We start from the raw sequence: 17,548 nt of genomic DNA on the forward strand, positions 1-17,548 counted from the left end.
AAACAAAACAAACAAACAAGCAAACAAACAAATAAAGAAAAACATGCCTCAAAAAAAAAAAAAAAAGAACAATCTCTTGGCTATACAGTGCTAAATGAGAATAAAATTTCGACTTCCCACCATCCAGCCTCATGAAACTCCGGAGACACTGGACTGCTAGTGTCAAACTGCTGAACACGCACTAACAGTGGCATCACCACTATCCCAGGGCTGCTATACCATTTTCTTGTCAGTATTCCTTAGAATTATTAAACACACTTCCTGGAAAGGATGTTTTACTAGAACGTAAGTTTCTGCCAGCCACTTCTGAGAAGTACTCCACAACAAAATCTAGGCTAAAACAATGGGATATTCAAACCACCAAACTTCAAATATATTATATTGCTATGTTTATCAAATACTACTATAGTTTTCCAGGGTAATTTATATATTTTCAAGTCCACTTGCATTTTCTCAAACTTATAGGTGGCAAACCACAGGTTAACTTTTAGCTTAACCCACTGGTAAATAAACAGGCAAGAATAAAACACTTGGGGGCCTCCCCCGTGGCGCAGCGGTTGAGCGCTGGGTTGTGAAGCTGCTTGCAGCCTCTCCAGTGCCGGTTCGATCCCCGGCTAGTCCCCGGCCACCGGAGGAGGGTCCCGCATGGCGTGCAGACCTCTCCTGCTGCCTGTTGCTCCCCTCAGCAGTGTGTTTCAGTCAGTCTGCTTGTTCTGTTCACCGCTCTATCTCTGGTGAATCCTCTCACCCCCACCCCATCTCTGGCCTTTGCCCCAGCTCTTGTATGTATAAATAAATAAATCTTTAAAAAAAAAAAAAAAGAATAAAACGTTTGGGTTTAGAAGCAATCAGGAAGAATGCCCAGTCCTTCAGCAGTATCAGCTCAATGCCTTCTCTCCTGTCCTTAAGAAATGTCTCTGCTTGTGATAAGTTTCTCCCCTTGTGTTCAAGGTACCATCCCCTTCGCTCCAGCATTTTCGTTCAAATATTTTGACATTTTATTGAAAAATGAAAAACAGGGCCTCCCCTGGTGGCGCAGCAGTTGAGCGCTGGGCTGCGAAGCTGCCCGCAGCCTCTGCAGCACCGGTTCGATCCCCAGCCGCCAGCCAGCGAGGGTCCCACATGGCACGCAGACCTCTCCTGCAGCCCGCTGCTTCCCTCTTCAGTGTATTTCTTCGTCAGTCTGCCTGTTCTGTCCCCCGCTCTGGCTCTGGTGAATTCTCTAACCCTCCTAAGCTTCTGACTGTACCCAGTGCTTGTATAAATAAATAAATCAAAAAAGAAAAATGAAAAACAGAAAAATGGTATTAAGAATACACACCCGGGCCTCCCCTGGTGGCGCAGCGGTTGAGCGCTGGGCTGCGAAGCTGCCCGCAGCCTCTGCAGCGCCGGTTCGTTCCCTGGCCGCCGGCGAGGGGACCACAAAAAAATAAAAAGAAAAAAAAAAAGAAATAAAAATACACCCATTGTTAAAATTGGTGTTAAAATACACCCATTGTTAAAATTCCTCCTTCAAGAGTCTGGATAAGCTGAGGCATCCTATCTAAAACACTGACACCAAACCTTGCCTGACTCCATATCCCCCCACTTCCACACTTTTCCCCAGCACTACAGATTCAGGTTTCCAATATCTATGTACCTCTCCATATGGATAACAAGCCTAACGTTTCTCAAATAGACCTCTTGCTATTCCTTCACCCCTCCCTGGGTTTCCCCAATCTCATATCTAAGCTAGTTGCTCAGGTAAAAAACCTGGGAATAATCTTTGATTCCTCCCTTTTCCTCACCACTCCCACCAACAAGCCCTATCAATTTTATTTCCAAAATATCACACTATCACCAAGCCAGCCCACAACAGGGGGGCAGGAGGCTACCACTTACGGCACAGCAGACCTTTCCTGTCTCGCCCGCTGCTCCCCTCAGCAGTGTATTTCAGTGGATCTGCCTGTTCTGTTCCCCACTGTCTCTGGTGAATCCTTCCCCCACCCCCGCACCTCTGGCCTGCACCCCAGCTCTTGTATACATAAATAAATCTTTTAAAAAAGATAGAATGGTGCCTGGCAAATAGTGGGTATTCAGTAAATATTTGTGGAAAGAAAGAATGAAGGGCATCAGATACTTATTAAATGATGTAAGTCCTTGGGCCTCCCTAGTGGCGCAAGCAGTTGAGACACAACCTATGGGGCTGTCCGCAGCCACTGCAGCATGAGTTCAATCCCCGGTCGGCCAGGGAGCTGCCCTCATGGCACAACAGACCTCTCCTGTCTCGCTAGCTGCTCTCCTCAGCAGTGTACTTCAGTCAATTTGCCTATTCTGTTCCCCACTGTCTCGGGTGAGTCCTCTCACCCCCCACACCTCTGGTCTGTGCCCCAGCTCTTGAATGCATGAATAGATAGATGTTTAAAAAAATAAATAAATGATCTAACGCCAAACTAAGGATACCAAACAATGCTTCGCAAGAGATCAAAAATGGGGCCTCCCATGGTGGCTCAGGCGGTTCAGTGCAGCGCTGTGAAGCTGCCTGCAGCCTCTGCAGTGCCGGATTGATCCCCAGCCACCGGCGAGGGTCTCACATGGCGAGCAGACCTCTCCTGCCGCCCACTGTTCCCCTCAGCAGTGTATTTCGTCAGTCTGCCTGTTCTGTTCACCGCTCTGTCTCCGGTGCATCCTCTCACCCTCCCACACATCTGGCCTGTACCCCAGTTCTTGTATAAATAAATAAGAGAGATATCTTTAAAAAAAAAAAGAGAGGGGCTTTCCCAGTTACTTACCCCATGAAAACTCAATTTACACTTTGATTTAGGGCTGGTTCCCAATAGAAATCAAGCAAGAAAGAGAGCTACAGTTGAGAGAAAATGAGTTTTCTGGGCAATTACTGATCTGCACTCTCAACCCAAGTTTATCACCAGCCTCTCTAGTTCCTCATATAATAAACCCAGCACTGACAAGAGATTCAGCATCCATTACCTCAGCGCAGAGGACAGGGTGGGCTCCTGCCTTTTCTCTCCTCTAAGCATTTAGCAATGAGTCATTCCAGCAGTGTTTCTGTACTTGGCTGAAAGGAAGGGGAGCGGTGGGCAGGGTGTTTAAAAATTACATCAAGTTCTGTGATATTGCAAAAATATTTATTAAAATATTTTTCCAAGTGTGAACTTTATTGGAATGAGTTCTAATTCACTCATCCTGGGTAAATGAGATGACAAGTTAATATGCACGGAATATAAAACAGAAAAAACTCCAACGTAAAAATTAGTCCACAAGTACCACAGTGGAAGAAATGGGATTCTCCAGGGCCTCAGAATTCACAGTGACACCTGTATTTTCATGGTTTCCTTTTGAATCAAGATTAGAAGAGTCAGGTCACCACCACCTGCTTGGAGAGGTAGAATATGCTTTTACTAGCCCATTTTCTGGTCAGTCGGGCCCCAACAGATTCTCATACCTCAACCCATCTGCCTTTGTGTTGCCAGATCTCTACGTCCCAGGCAGCAAGTCTTCCTGCTGACCTCTACTTAAGATCCATGAACCGGATGTCCATAATAAGAAGAAAGTTCTTAGGCAGTGGACGGGGGGCTGGCGAGAGGACGGTGAACACCTGGTGCTCCAGGTCCACACTGGTCACCACGATGAAGCCAGCCACACTGGTCTCAGAAAGGTTCTCCTCTGTGCCCTCAGCAGTGCTAACACTCAGCAGGTGGTGCACCATATCTCGACCAGGGGTGACAGGCACTAGCTTGAGCTGATTATCCTCCTGAGACATGCCCAAAGGTAAACACGAGTCTGGGATGGTGGGTGCCCCGACTTTGTAGATTTTCACATCTGAAAACTTGACATTGAAGGCATGGGGATAGAAACAACCCCGGAATCCATAGAAATACTCACGAATACGCTCATCCCGACATTCCCTCCTGAAGTCCTTGGAACGTTCAACAACCCCCCCTGATTTAGGGAGCAGCACAGTGCGTACAAAGTGAGGCAGGTCCCGTTTCAGTTCATTGTAGAGACGTTCTTGATCCAGGACCACAACCACGTCCACCTCAAAAGCCGAAGCTGCATGCACCAGGGCATGATAACCAGAGCCCTTGACCCAGCCACAGGTGTTAATGACACAGCCACTTACAGAGGCCCTTCGGTTCACCTCGCACCTTTGGTTGAACACATCTGCTAAACGAGATGTAATCTGTAGAAGAAAGCATCAGGGTGAGCAGACAAAAATACAAAAACAGACAAACCCAAAGGACAATCTTAATGGTTATGCTTTTGACCCCATAACATGGACTTATTTTATGTTGCTTCTTCTGCATCCTGTTTCAGGTCTTAAATGGAAACTTAATAAATTACTAAAAACAGAGCCAGAGAAATGACTAACAATCAGAGGCAGCTGCACATTTGAAGCCACCTTTTCTGAAATCATATGGCAGTGACAACAGCCGAGAGGGACACAAAAGACAGCTGCCAACACCTTTAACGAGGCAAACTTCCACACAGCTTTCTACCCTGACAGCCACCCTTTCCTCCATCCCACGCTGGCTCTGACCTTATTGTAAAGCTTGATGTTGGTGCCAGGAGTGGTGGAGCCAAAATGATATACCAGAGGGGCCTGGATTGAGAATCCCTCTTCAACATCTGCCGGCCGCTCGATGTAGAGCGCACCCATGGTCCCAGGGATGGACACAGAGCCCTGACCCACATCCAGCTCCACGTAAGTGGGACGGCGGCCCAAACGCACTGCATAGTTGAGCAGCAGACGGCACACGGTGGACTTGCCCACATCCGTGGGACCCACTACCATCACCCTGGGGCCTCGCTCTTCTTCCTTCTCCGCCTGCCTCCGCATCTGCTCCAAGGCTGTATGAGTATTGAGGTAAAGCAACATAGGCGTGTCCTTGGAGACATAAGCCACCTCAGTGCGGCCACTCAGCTGTACAGAACAGCCATGCCAAGTGAAAACCGCCACCTTGGCACCAGCATCAAAGGTGAATTTCTTGTTTCGGGTCAGTTCTGTGCCGAAGATTTCTGCCATGCCAGCCAGCAGCTCCAACTGAACTGACTGAGACGCCTCCACCTCGAAGCGAAGTTCAGTTTCTCGCTCCAGTTCAAATTTAGTTGTTGGCTTCTTGTCATCATTGGCCTCCTCACCCATCTTTCCTATGCAGCTGTTGGGCCTAGAATACAAATTAAGTCAGACCTCCACGTAAGTCAGGACTCCCTGTTCAAGAACTCCCCATTTGCAGATTTTGTACTAACACTGCCCATCCACATCTAGGCAGGCATCCCTTTTTCCTAACAAACTTATCCCTTTTATTTTTTTTAAAGATTTATTTATTCATGCATAAAGAACTGGGGTACAGGCCAGAGGTGTAGGGGTGAGAGGATTCACCAGAGACAGAGTGGGGAACAGATCAGGCAGATTGAAATACACTGCTGAGGAGCAGTGGGCTAGGCAGGAGAAGTCTGCTGCCCAATGTGGCTGGGGATGGAACACGTGCTGCAGAGGCTGTGGACAGCTTCATAAGTTGTGTCTTAACACCTTGTGCCACCAGGGAGGCCCAAACCTGTCCCTTTAAGATGCAAGAAAGAAAAAATAAACTCCCCACTGGATGTGTCCTCTTAAAGTTTCTCCTTATCTATCACTTATCCCACTATTGTCTGTCTACCCCCACTACAATGTAAGGATTGGGCGTTTTTGCTTTATCTCCAGGACCTAGAATAGGGCTTGACAACCTGTAGACACCTCAATAAATACACCAGGGGCCTCCCTGGTGGCCCCTGGGGTTAAAGTCGTGGCTAGCAAGCTATCGCCAGCCACTGCAGCGCCAGTTCGATCCCCGGCCAGGGAGCTACCCACCTGGCACAGCAGACCTCTCCTGACTCGCCCGCTGCTCCCCTCAGCAGTGTATTTCAGTGGATCCGCTGTCCTGCTCCCCACTCTGTCTCTAGTGAATCCTCTCACCCCCCACCTCTGGCCTGCACCCCAGTTCTTGTATGCATAAATAAAAACAAATCTTAAAAAATTAAATACACCAAGTGAATAAATAGCTCAGACTTAAGAAGAAAACGCTTACCTGCAGTGGCCAAGTTTGATCCCCTCCCACTACCGCCCCCTCACACCCCCCGGGGTACCCCGGACTTGGGAAGCGGATGCCCGCTGCCTGCCATCCCGACGCAGAGCAGAGAATCAAGTCGACCCGGGCAGGAAGGCCCGGCTCGGCAACTACCCCTAGCGTCTCCACAGCAATCCCCTCGCCCTGGCCGACCCTCCTCGGCGGCCAGCCGGCGGGGACCGACCCCTCCCCACACCGGGCGGGTTCTGGGGGTTCACCGGGGTGTTGCGAGAGGAGGAAAAAATCACTCCGTGAACTACAAAACGCCGAGGGACAGTGAAGAATTCTTTCCTCAGCCGGACCGGCAGCGCCAGGTCCAGCATTCGCGGCAGCGTCCCCAGACACCGAGGCCTGCCCGGCCCCACGGGGTGACGGTTGCGCCGCGAGCGTCTCACCTCACCCGCCCCGCCACGCGCCGGCCCGCCGGGTCCCGACGCCTCCCGCCCCGCAGCCCCGCGCCGCGCCGGAAGCCGAGGCGCCCGCACATGCGCGGTGGGGCCGCCGCGGCCGCGCGCCGCTCTGAGTCACGGAGTGGTGTCGGGACGCCGCGCGCTCGCGCAGCCGCTGGGCCTTCTGGGAGTTGTAGTTCAGGATTGTTTTGGTCGTGACGCCGAAGGTGGGAGGGGCGCGGCCGTCATTGTTCGCGAAGTCCGCGGGAGGGGTCGGGGGCGTGGCGGTGACGCCCCCGCGCGGGGCGGGGACCGGCCGAGGGAACGGCGGTCCCGGGGGCTCCCGCGCACCCGAAGCCCAGGACGGGGAAGAGCGGTGGGAACGGGGCGGGGGGTGCTCGCCGCCTGGATCCACGATGCTGGAGACCCTGCGCCCCCGGCCGCAGCTGGGAAGTGGGGAACGTAGCAAAGCCCTGCGCGGGCGCTGGGAGGCCGAGGGGTGGGGAGTGCGAGGGTCCCACCGGCCTGTCTCTCCTGCCTGACACAGTTCTTGCCACCCAGAGGGCATTAAGAAAAATTATTTTTTCATAAAGTCCCACGAATTTCTTCTATTTAGTCTGTTTCTAGAAATTAGTCGTTGTCCATCAACTTCTCCCTTATTAGGCTGGGGGTTTTGTTGGGGACTCTTTCCCTCCCTAAAGCCCTGGCCATTACGCAAGGTCAGTCATTTACCCTGCGGGCAACAGGTCTGTCATCTCCCCCAGTCTGGGCTTTAGGGTCTTGCGTTCTTGCTGTGCCGCTTGCTCACTGTGTGACTTTGCGCAAATCATTGGTTTAAACTCTCTGAGACCCAGTTTCTTGTCTGTAAAATCGGGATAATAACAGTACCCAGCCCCTTAAAGTTGTTTTGAAGGTTGACTGGGGTGATAAATGTAAAGGGCTAAGCACAAGGCCTGTGACACAAAACCATCTGATGGCAGCTTTTAGGTTTTTATTAGAGTTGGAGGAGGAGGAGCTGGAATTATGTCCACTTGGACGGTGTTTTGCATTTTTCAAAGCCCTCCCAGGGATCTTCTGTTACAGCTACCTACCCTGTAAAGTCAGTTTTATTATCTCCAATTTCAGATGAGGGTGGATATTAAGATAAGTGAAGAGACTTGCCCAGGCTCGCATTCAAACCCAGGATGTTGGCGTCTGAGTCCAGTTACTGTATTGTAATGTTGTAATAGCAAACTCTTACTCAGTGTTCTATGGGCTTTGCAGGTATAAATTAATTTACTCCTAATTCTGTGATGTATATACCATAATTGCCATCATCCCTTCTTCAGAGTAAATCCTTTTCTCTGTCCAGCTCACATTGTTAATCCAGATTGAGAAACCAGGGAGGATTTTCTGGGTTATCGTTCCTCACTGTCCTCTCCTCCTTAGCAGTCACTTTTCTAGGCAAGGGGATCTGCACATCTCCATTTTCTTTGGTGATTTCATTATTTCATTCATTCACCATGCATGCGTTAGTTCTCTAACTAACTATGATGTGTTCCTTAATTTCTCACCATTCTTCAAAACTTCATTTCCAGTCTTGCATTTGTAAATGTTCTCCCTGACTGAGAACATTTACATCCTCTCCTGTTTCCATTTGCCCATCTTCCTGATATGTCTCTTCACTGCTACATTTTTTCCCTTGAGACATTCTCTCCCAGTTATCTGAAGGTCATCTTGAACTAGATATTGGATAGCCATTTCTTTTTTTTTTAAGATTTTTTTTTATTTATGCATGCAAGAACTCAGGTGTAGGCCAGAGTTTGGGGGGTGGAGGGGTGGTGAGAGGATTCACCAGAGATTCACCAGGATCTACTGAAATACACAGAAGAGGTCTGCTGTGGCATGTGGGTCACCTCCCTGGCTGGGGATCAAATAGTAACTAATGTTTACTAACTGCCTATCAACTGCCAGGCACTTTTCAGGTGTTTGCACAGTTATCTCACTTCACTTCATGTAAAAATATTATTTGCTTCCTTCAGCAGAAGAGAAAAGTGGGGCCCAAAGAGGATCCATCCCTGGCCTGTGCTGGCTGGTGAATCTATTGGCACAGCTGGGACCCCAGCTTAGGTCTCCCAGACCATCGACAGACACCTGCACCCTGCCTGAAGAAATCCACTCAGCTGCTGTTTGGTGAGCATCTCCTGGAGGACTGCTCTGCGCTAGGCATTGCAGTCCTGGGGTGCAGAGAGCAGCTTCTCCGAAGACCTGCCTCAGAAAGTTTATAGCCCAGTAGGAACCTTATGTAACGGTCTCTGTTCATGAAGCACAGCAATTGGGAGGTAGATGAGAAGAGGTTCCCGAAAAGGGAGGTGTCTCACTTGGTTTAGGGCTCCCTTGGGGGAATATCAAGCTGGGGTTTTGAGGTTTCCAAGTGCCCAGTACAAGCGTGAGGCCACTATTTGTCCTTTGTGACAATTAGCGTGTCTTTGCCCTGCGTCAAGACTGGCCCCCGAGTTGACGCGTAGCATCTTGAAGGTGTGTGCATGCACCTGACTCTGCATCCATCTCTCCGGGTCACCAGCCCGGCCACCTCCTGGCCTCCAGCCCTGCCACCCTCGTCCATCCTTGCCCAGCCCTCTCCTTCCCCCAGGTCCTATCTCCTTAGCCACACTGTCTTCACCCTGGGCAGCCAGCCTCTCTTCCAGGACCTGCCACCACCCCTCCACCCCTGTGCTCCCACCTCCCTGCATCACTCCCCCAACCCCCTCCCTTGAAACCGGCCCCCACCCTTCCTCCCGACCCGCCTCCTGTGTCTCCCAGCCCTGCTCTGACGTGGGAGGTGAGGGGGGTGGGGGGATGGATGACTCACAGTGTTATGATGCAGTTCCACAACACACAGCTACATTCACCCACAGACCGAGGTACAGACGAGAGACAACCTCTGGCCCCCCAGCAGCTGGCCAGCTTGGCAGCCCCGTCTTGAGCCCCGAACTCCCCTCCCCTGGCCCCATCCCCTTCCCCATTGAAGGAGCGGAGAGAAGAGCGAAGAGTGAGCAGAGAGATTGAGATTGAGAGAGAGAGAGATAGACGGAGATCTCTGGAGCAGACCTCAAGGTGAGGGGGCAGCCCTTCTCCAAATGAATTTTTTTCCCCTTTGCAAATTTCCTCCTCCTGCTGCGTGTGGCTTTCTCCCCTTTGCAAAAGCATTATTCATCCGCCCTTTGTCCTCCCTTCCCCCTCCCGCTGCCTCCGCTCCTCTCTCGGCTCCTCCATCCCTCTCCGAGCTCTGACGGTTCCCGCACTTAATTCCCGGCAACTTTGGCTGCGGCCTCAGGCATCGCTGTTTATTGTTTTTCGGCTGGTGCAGACCCCCAAAGCCCGCCCTGGAAGCTGGCTGCACGGCTCCTTATTTGGACCATACCATACGGAGAATGCCAGCCCAGGGGGGGCCGAAGCTTCAGAGCAGACGAGAAAATCCATTGCAAGCAGGTGGCCCCCTCGCTCCGCTCCCCCGTCCCCGAGAGGCGAGGCTTTCGCACCTGGTTCCCCGAGCCGCCGCCTGGGCGCCGCTGCTGTCAGTGCCGGCGGCTCAGCCTCCCCTCTCAGCCCCCCCTCTCCCCCACCTCCCACGGTCCAGCCCCAGCTCACACGGGGGACATCCTCTCCTGCACTCAGCTCGCCTTTGTTTATCCCCCAGTCGTTTGCCCAACTCGCTTCGGCCTGCCATCAGATCAGGGCCGGGGAAGAAGTGACCCCTGCTCCCCCTTCTGTGAGTGATCCTCCGGCCTGGTGCAGCCTCTCCTCGCTTGGATGGGAAAGCAGGGGAGAGGGAGGGAGGCGTGACGGAGGCTGGGGAAGGAGCATAAAGCAGGGCCCAGGGCCCCAGGCTGGCCCCCTCCTGGGGGGCGCTTGAGTCAGGGGTGCCAGGTGGACCGGTCTGAGGGGAACTTGCAGGCAAAGTTGGAAGCCGACATGAGAAGTGGACACTGAGGAGGACCCGTGTCCTGCCACCAGAGCCCAATGTCACCCTGGTCTCAGCCCAAGGTGTCTTTCCTGGACCCAGCCCGAGATGAGGATTGAAACTGAAGATGGTCTCGCAGGGGGGTGGGGTTTGTGGACAGACTGCCTGTCCGGCCCCAGTTAAGACTAGAACAGTCCCGTGTGTCCATCACGGAGGATGGGACCAGACCCAGCGCAACCTGGCTACCGGAGCCACCCTGCCCCTGACCTGCTTGGTGGTCCGCGTTGCCCAAGTAGCTGCACAAGACTTGGGCCACGCCACCCACAACGGGCCAGAAAGCCCCAAGGAGCAGGCAGCACCCCACCTGCCTATCAGAGCCAGCAGAGGACGTCTCCCTTCTTATCTGCAGCCCCAGAGCCCTCAGTCACTTTGGGGCTGGAGTTTGGACAGATACCAACAGCTTCCTCAAGATTCCTAATCATAACCCAGCAATTATTTTATCTTCTGCCACCTGCAGGGTCCCTGCCCCTGGGAGGTGGGAAGAGACCTGTGCTGCCTTGTGCCCCAAAGCACAGCTTTTGGAAATGATGGTCCCCCGACTTCTGCTGCTCCCACACTCCATCACCCAGGCAGTCCTGCCCAGCCCTGGAGTGGCGGCCTCCCCACTGCACCCCGATTCCCACTGGCTCCACTTGTCAGGCTTGCCTGAGGAAAGAGGCGTTCTCTCGTGCTGGGTGTCCAGGTCCTCACCGAGGGCCGAAACAAGTTAGTGGAGAACAGCAGGCACCACTTCTGGACCAGAGATGGATGGAGGTGCGGGTCTGGGCAAGAGCCTGCCCGTCGGAGGTCTTTGGTTCCAAAGGAGACACCCAGGAAGTTCTACTTTCCGGAGGCCCCAGCAGAGGGTCGGAGCAGGGGGAATGTGCCTGCCCACCCTTCTGCCCTCTCCTGTAACACCCCTCTCCCCTATAAAATGTGTAGACCATTGTCATTGCCAAGGGAGGCCAGGAAAAAGAAAACCCACCAGGCATTGCCAACTTTTCAAAGGCTTTGAGCCGGTGCATGTGGGATGCAGACCGAGACCAAAGACCTGGGAAGCCAGGAGAGCACCTGCAGATGACTTTGCTCCCATGGCAGCGTCTGTGCCAGCGGGATGCTCTCAGTGGAAAATGGCAGAGGCTGCTCCCGCCCCAGGAGGGCGAGACACCACCTCCCAGGCTATGGCACCGGAGGCCTGGAACAGCTGCCAGGCTTGCCAGAGCAGACGGGTATCCAAGGGACAAGGAGATTGCGCACTGAGAGCAGGGCCTGGCTGGGGATGACGGGGAAGCAGGGGTGGGGTGAGCTAAGCCCCATCCTCTCCATGCCGTCAGGAAGTGGCAGCCCTCCTGATGCACCTTCCCCCCTCCCCAGGTGACTTCCATTTCTATCTGGTTCACGTCTGGGGGGGCCCTGGCCGGGCAGCCCCCCCACATTTCTCCTGCCCTAAAACACGGCTCTAGCCAACCTGCTCCGCTGCTTCACCTGCGACCGTCTGTGTGGGGGCTGCACGGCGCCAGCCCCTCCGGCCCGCCAGGGCATCGTCCTCCAGCCAGTCATGCCGAGCTGTGACCCGGGCCCGGGCCCAGCCTGCCTCCCCACCAAGACGTTCCGCAGCTACCTGCCACGCTGCCACCGCACCTACAGCTGCGTCCACTGCCGGGCACACCTGGCCAAACACGACGAGCTTATTTCCAAGGTAGGCCAGGCGGGGGCCTGCCACTCCTTTCTTCTCTCTCCCGCCAGGACGTCCCACACATCACCTGGTGGGGAGGCAAAGCCTGTCCTCCTTCCTCCATGCCCCTGGGGGATTCAGGCAGTGGGCAGGGCAGCCCAGTAGTCACTGTCTGTCCTGTGTCTCCACAGTCTTTCCAAGGGAGCCATGGCCGAGCCTACCTGTTTAACTCCGTGTGAGTCTGCTCTCCCCCCATGCGTGTGTGTGTGTGCATGCAAATCACCTCCCTCGGTGGAAAAAGGGGGTGAACCCTGGGAAGGCGGCCTTGCGCCTTTGGCTTGTGCCTCTCCTTGGCAAAGGGGTCAGAAACCCAGTTCCCTGGCGGGGAACCTGGGCAGAACTAAAATTGTCACTTTGGAGAAAGAAGGCCCAGCACTGGTCCTAGACAGGAGGCCTGCTGAGCACAGGGGCCTCTGGGCGGGTTACACTCTCCAATGGGCTGTCTGGGGGCTCGACTCACAGAGCAACCCTACGTGGTCCTGTTTCCCGAGACAGGGTCAACGTGGGCTGTGGGCCGGCCGAACAGCGCCTCCTGCTCACGGGGCTCCACTCTGTAGCTGACATTTTCTGCGAGAGCTGCAAAACCACGCTGGGCTGGAAATATGTAAGTACCTGGGACGAGCCACCCCATACAGTGGGGGTCTCCATGGCCTCCCAGCCCCAGTGACCACGCCAGACCTTTGCAGGTCCCAGAGCGGAGAGCTAGTAGCTGGGCTGGAATTGGCCTGGGGGGCGGGGGGCAGGGGCAGTGCAGGTGGTAGGAGGACCTGGCGGGGAACATGGTCCTCTCCTCACTGCTTCCCCTCCACCAGGAACAAGCCTTTGAGACAAGCCAGAAGTACAAGGAGGGGAAGTACATCATTGAAATGTCACACATGGTGAAGGACAACGGCTGGGACTGAGGGGTCAGGCAGGCTGCGCCCTTCCTCCGCATGCCCCACCCTCCCCACACCTGTGCCCTGGCCCTGCCAAGCCGCCCATACCAGCATGAGTTCTGGCCCACCCCTGGGGGAACCCTGCTCCAACCAACCCCTCCCCTGCCTCCACCTCATCACTCAGACCCCTTTGGCACAGGGGTCTGGGGCCCCCAGGGGTACCCAAGGCTCCGGAGTGGGCAGCAGTCAGGGAGACAGAACTGGGGGAAAGGGATGGATGTGGGTCCTTGTAGCTCCAAGTTCTGGAAAATTGAGGCGAGAGCAGAGCCTGACTCAGATGGAGAGGCTGTGGGAGGAATCAGCTCCACCTCTTTCTGCGTGAACAGAGGACAAGCCTTGAGTCATGGGCCGGTAGACGGCAGGCCACAGAATAGCAGATGAGAAGAGGCTTGGGTCGGAGTGAAATCTTGGCCTCCGACACCGGGAAATACCAGTCTCTGAGGGTGAGGTGCCCCACCCCCATCTGTAGAAGGGACTCGGGGGTGGAAGAGGCTCAAATCCCAGGCCCTGGGAAAGAATAAAAGTATCACAGGGGGTTCCATTTCACTCCACTTGTTTGTCTTGGCACTGAAGAGGCACTTTCGAGTATCTAACCTTTGCCACTGGATGGGTGGGGAGAGCTGCTCCGGGGTCTGCCCCCACCTGGCGGGCAGCGCCGGCGAGCGGAATCTGGGGGCATTCTCCCCGGCTCAGCCAACGCTCCTCGGGACCCTGTCCCTGGGAGGGGAGTGAGTGGGGAATCAGCGCTACGGGGCCAGGCTTCCTCGTGGCTGCCACCAGCGAACGAAACTTTTGTATGATACATAAAGTGTTTGGGTCTATTTTTAATAAAAAGGGGGAAAGCAACCGTGAGGTGCTGTCCTGACTTCCCTGCCTCTGCGTGTCCTGCACCACCCGTCACACACCCGGCAGCACCCCCTCCTGCCGCCAGAGGGCAGCAATTGCTTTGTGTGCAGGAAGACCCTACCTGAGCTGTCACCAGAGGGTGGTGTGGCTCAGTTGAAGTTTGGCTCAGTAAGAGGGATGGTTATGAGAGTGGCGTACCAACTGGTGCATCCAAAACAGGTCACCTCTCCCCAAGTCCTTGACGATGAATCCAGTTTTGTCTGCATCCCCAGGACTGGGCCCTTGGAAGAAGCTCATCCCGGAACAAGAACAAGGGTTTTCTTGGGCCCCACTGCTTTTCAGCCTGGTTCTGTTGTTTGGGTTAGTTCATGGCCACACTTAAGGCTAAAAGCAAAACCGATGAACCAAGGTGCTGCCCTGGCAGTTGATAGAAAAGCACACAGCATCCCAGCACCACCACCCAAGTGCATTCTGGGGGCAGTGATGTGAAATGCCTATTGGTGGGTGAGTCACCACAACTGCAGGGAGGGCTGCACACATCAAAATCACCCTTTCGTAAGCTAACTTGTTTCCAGATTCAGTCGCTGATACTGCGACAATCTGCAGGACACCTGTTCCCTTTCTGGTGTGGTGGTAAGTGCCCAGGATGCAAAGGAGAGCCAGGCAGCCAAGGCTGGACTCCATGGCCTCCCTCTTCCTGGAGGGAGAACAAACAGTAACAATTCCAGCAGGTGGTGACTGGGCTCTGGGAAGGATGGAGAATAAGTTCAGGAGCTGGAAGAGGTTTAGCCTAGACTGAGGAATCAAGGAGAGAAGCTTCACAGAGGCGGCGATGGCACCTAAAGCTTGGGTGCACAAGGGAGAAGAGCGGAGGGACGGGAGCATTTCAGGCAGAGGAGTGCAGCAGCCTGTTTCAGGTGCATCAAGCTTGCTTAACTTGAGGAAATACCCAGGAAGTAAGTGCAAGAGCCATGACAGGCAAGACAGGGACCAGAAAGAATTTGGGGAATCTGGATTTCATCCCTGGGGTACTGGGGAAACTGCAAAGTTCTAATTTTTTAACAAGAGTGGAGCAGCATCCCCAAATGGCTGTTTTGTGCCCAGAAAGGCTCCAATAGAAATGTTCAGACCAAAGAAAGGAAAGAACTTAAAACTGCACCATCTCGAATACTCATTGTCAACCTCCTACGACCAGGCCGTCAGGACGGAAGGGTGGGAGAGGTCAATGCAAGCCATGAAGGAATGTCCAGCACCCCATGAGCGGCCACAGGGATGGGGTCTGTGCCACCTTTCAGGGATCTAGATATCCTCTCAGGCCATGCACGGCAAGGGACCCAGAAACCCTGTCCTTCTCGATCCCACATCTTGCCCCAAAGCACAAAAAGCCCTCTCACGCCTTAAGCTGTGACCCTGAAAGTCAGGAACAAATGAGCTGTCTGCTTCCAGCCCCTAAAGATGCCCCTCTCTCAAGTGACTTTAACAAATTCTCATTAGGTCAGCTAGGCATGATGGGAAAAATGTAAATGGCAAGGTCACTGCTCGAGTCCCAGTAACTTCTGGAAGAATCACTGTGGACTTGGATCGAGGGTCCTATTTAATCCCTAAGATCAGGCTATGGGCGGTGCTGCCCAGATCATGGAAGCCTGGACAGGTGTAGCCTCCAGAAGAATCATCAGATGCTCTATGGCTAAGAGGGGCACGGCTGAGAACTGCAGGTCGACATGGAGGACTGAGGTCTCCACTCTGGCCTCTGCCCCAGGAGCCAAGGAGTTTCAGGCACGGAACACCAGGGACAGTCCTTTCAGGTTTTAACCCCTTTTTTTCCTTTCCCTCGCAGCCACCTTTTCTTCTACTCTGGTAAGAGCAGTTGCTTCTCCCAATCTTCACCTGCCCTACAATCCTGGAAACTTCCTTCTTAGCCAATCAGGCACAGCTTTTATCCTTCAAGACTTGGGACTTTGGAAGCTACCCTCCTACCACCAGCAGATGGCATCCAAACCCTCCACCCCTCAGCTCAGGAAATCTCCCAGGTGAGGGCACTAACCTCTCCAGCTAGATCTACAGAAATCTGGGCAGGTGTCAGGCGGGGCAGGACAGGACAGGATTACATGTAGGCCCTGCAAGATTAAGAGTGGTCTAACGGTAGCCATACTGCTTAGACCGTTCTCTCAGTTTCTCCATCTGTAAAACAAGGATGTTCCTAGTCAAGAAGTTACTGGGTTCACATGTGCGCTGTGTTGAGCACATGCACTGCAGGTGGAAGTGCTTCCATCAAGGGATTTGTATGATTAGCTAAGAAAGGGTGAGGCTTCCCAAATCCCCCACCAGGGTAGCTGATTGGTGCCCAGATGGGAGAGGTCTCGGTGCTGAGGAGGCAGCCAGCGCTGGGTAGCACTACCCGGCCGATGCCCTTTTAACATTGCACTGCTAGTGATAGGTGCAGACAGTAGCACAATGTGAAAAGAGCGCCGGCCAGCAGTTGGGGCACCGGCCCTGCCTCCTCCTCGCCCCTTTCCCAGTCCCCGGCCCACTCAGCTCTCTTGGCCTCCAGCTGCCCTTCCCTGTCTTTCAGCACAGCTTTCCTCCCTGTGGTCTGTGTTAAATGTCCTGTGCCTCTCCGTCCTCATCTTGCTTCTTCCTTACGCGCTTCCTGGCAGACCTTTGTCTCAAGGTAGGGGTGGTGTAGAGTCTGCAGGAGGTTCAGCTGAGGGACATCTTGCAGGTGGCATTCAGGCTTCACAGGATGGGACCCGTAGAAATCCCCCCGTTTAGGGGACACTCACGTGAAGCTGTGTTTATCTGGATTTGTGTCTCTACCTTGGGGGACAGGAACTTGCCTCCAGACCAGGGCCATAGAACCTTCTACGCTTCCTTATGCTGAAACTCTTTCCTTTCCAGTTCAAATAAAGGGGAGGGGGTGAGTGTTTTAGGCTTCAAGAGCAACAGCCTCAGAGGAACCCCCACCCCCAACCCTGAACCAGAGGGTTGCAGGTACCGGGCAGCACAGAGAAACTTCCAGGTCTAGAGATGGAAGCGCCATCTCCTCTTGGAGGTCTTCAAAAACCACATTATGGGTCCAGCATTAAACAAACCATGAGATCCTATGCTGAGCCTCAGGCACAAGCTCTGGGCAGTGGGATTAGAACCTAAATTACATGCATTTGGCCCAGGATTCCTATCAGGGAGCCTTTAGGCTCCCCTACAACTCCCCCATGCTGTCCTATTCTAAGGGGCTTGCACCCTGAACAAATAATTGAGACTCATTACAACTTCCAAACCAGGGGACCGCCTGGACAGTCACCTGGACAGCCAAAGCTCCCCACCGCACATTCCTGGTCAGAGCTGTGGCCTCTGGAGCCCAGAGCCAGTCCTGACCTGTTGAACTGTGTGCAGTCCCGAGGCGCAGAGGCTGTGGGGTGAGTCTGCCCTGCACTGATGGACGTTGGCTCCAGGCCGGGCAGCAGCTTCATGCCCAACTCCCCACCAGGTCAGCAGGAGAAATGGAGGACAGAATTCCAGTGGGGAGCTCTTCCTCCGGGCGTCCCCTCCAGCCTCCT

At 53.9% G+C, this 17,548-nt stretch overlaps 2 protein-coding genes across 7 annotated transcripts; one reads left to right on the plus strand and one right to left on the minus strand.

Moving 5' to 3' along the window:
- Positions 1-3,108: 3,108 nt before the first annotated feature.
- CLP1 (cleavage factor polyribonucleotide kinase subunit 1) lies at positions 3,109-6,531 on the minus strand. 3 transcript variants are annotated; one of them, XM_037521479.1, is made up of 3 exons: positions 6,500-6,531; positions 4,538-5,165; positions 3,109-4,180 (listed from the first exon to the last, which is right to left on the minus strand). In XM_037521479.1, the coding sequence occupies exons 2-3, from the start codon at positions 5,141-5,143 to the stop codon at positions 3,509-3,511; spliced, it is 1,278 nt and encodes a 425-aa protein (XP_037377376.1). In that variant the 5' UTR covers positions 5,144-5,165; positions 6,500-6,531; the 3' UTR covers positions 3,109-3,508. The 3 variants fall into 3 exon arrangements, with proteins under 3 accessions (XP_037377376.1, XP_037377375.1, XP_054555177.1); XM_037521478.1 differs by lacking the exon at positions 6,500-6,531 and adding an exon at positions 6,323-6,478; XM_054699202.1 differs by lacking the exon at positions 6,500-6,531 and adding an exon at positions 6,066-6,078.
- A 1,986-nt stretch (positions 6,532-8,517) lies between these two features.
- Positions 8,518-13,992, plus strand: YPEL4 (yippee like 4). Of its 4 annotated transcripts, XM_054699204.1 has the most exons (8): positions 8,518-8,665; positions 9,391-9,589; positions 9,843-9,964; positions 11,850-12,174; positions 12,342-12,385; positions 12,706-12,814; positions 13,023-13,115; positions 13,472-13,992. In XM_054699204.1, the coding sequence occupies exons 4-7, from the start codon at positions 12,034-12,036 to the stop codon at positions 13,110-13,112; spliced, it is 384 nt and encodes a 127-aa protein (XP_054555179.1). In that variant the 5' UTR covers positions 8,518-8,665; positions 9,391-9,589; positions 9,843-9,964; positions 11,850-12,033; the 3' UTR covers positions 13,113-13,115; positions 13,472-13,992. The 4 variants fall into 4 exon arrangements, with proteins under 4 accessions (XP_054555179.1, XP_037378128.1, XP_037378127.1 ...); XM_037522231.2 differs by lacking the exon at positions 9,843-9,964 and having other exon boundaries at positions 13,023-13,120; XM_037522230.2 differs by lacking the exon at positions 9,843-9,964.
- Positions 13,993-17,548: the final 3,556 nt, after the last annotated feature.

This window comes from Talpa occidentalis, unplaced genomic scaffold (genome assembly GCF_014898055.3).
Source record: "Talpa occidentalis isolate TD23 unplaced genomic scaffold, MPIMG_talOcc4v2.1 talOcc4.3, whole genome shotgun sequence".
Lineage (NCBI taxonomy): Eukaryota > Metazoa > Chordata > Mammalia > Eulipotyphla > Talpidae > Talpa > Talpa occidentalis.

What these genes read in the sequence shown, in the direction of transcription:
- CLP1 (XM_037521479.1), bottom strand. Translation starts at nt 5,143, where the DNA reads ATGGGTGAGGAGGCCAATGATGACAAGAAGCCAACAACTAAATTTGAA. An exon ending in ACATCAAGCTTTACAATAAG is followed by an intron (nt 4,181 to 4,537) that starts GTCAGAGCCAGC and finishes TTTCTTCTACAG; the next exon opens with ATTACATCTCGTTTAGCAGA.
- YPEL4 (XM_054699204.1), top strand. Translation starts at nt 12,034, where the DNA reads ATGCCGAGCTGTGACCCGGGCCCGGGCCCAGCCTGCCTCCCCACCAAG. An exon ending in ACGACGAGCTTATTTCCAAG is followed by an intron (nt 12,175 to 12,341) that starts GTAGGCCAGGCG and finishes GTGTCTCCACAG; the next exon opens with TCTTTCCAAGGGAGCCATGG. An exon ending in CCACGCTGGGCTGGAAATAT is followed by an intron (nt 12,815 to 13,022) that starts GTAAGTACCTGG and finishes CCCCTCCACCAG; the next exon opens with GAACAAGCCTTTGAGACAAG.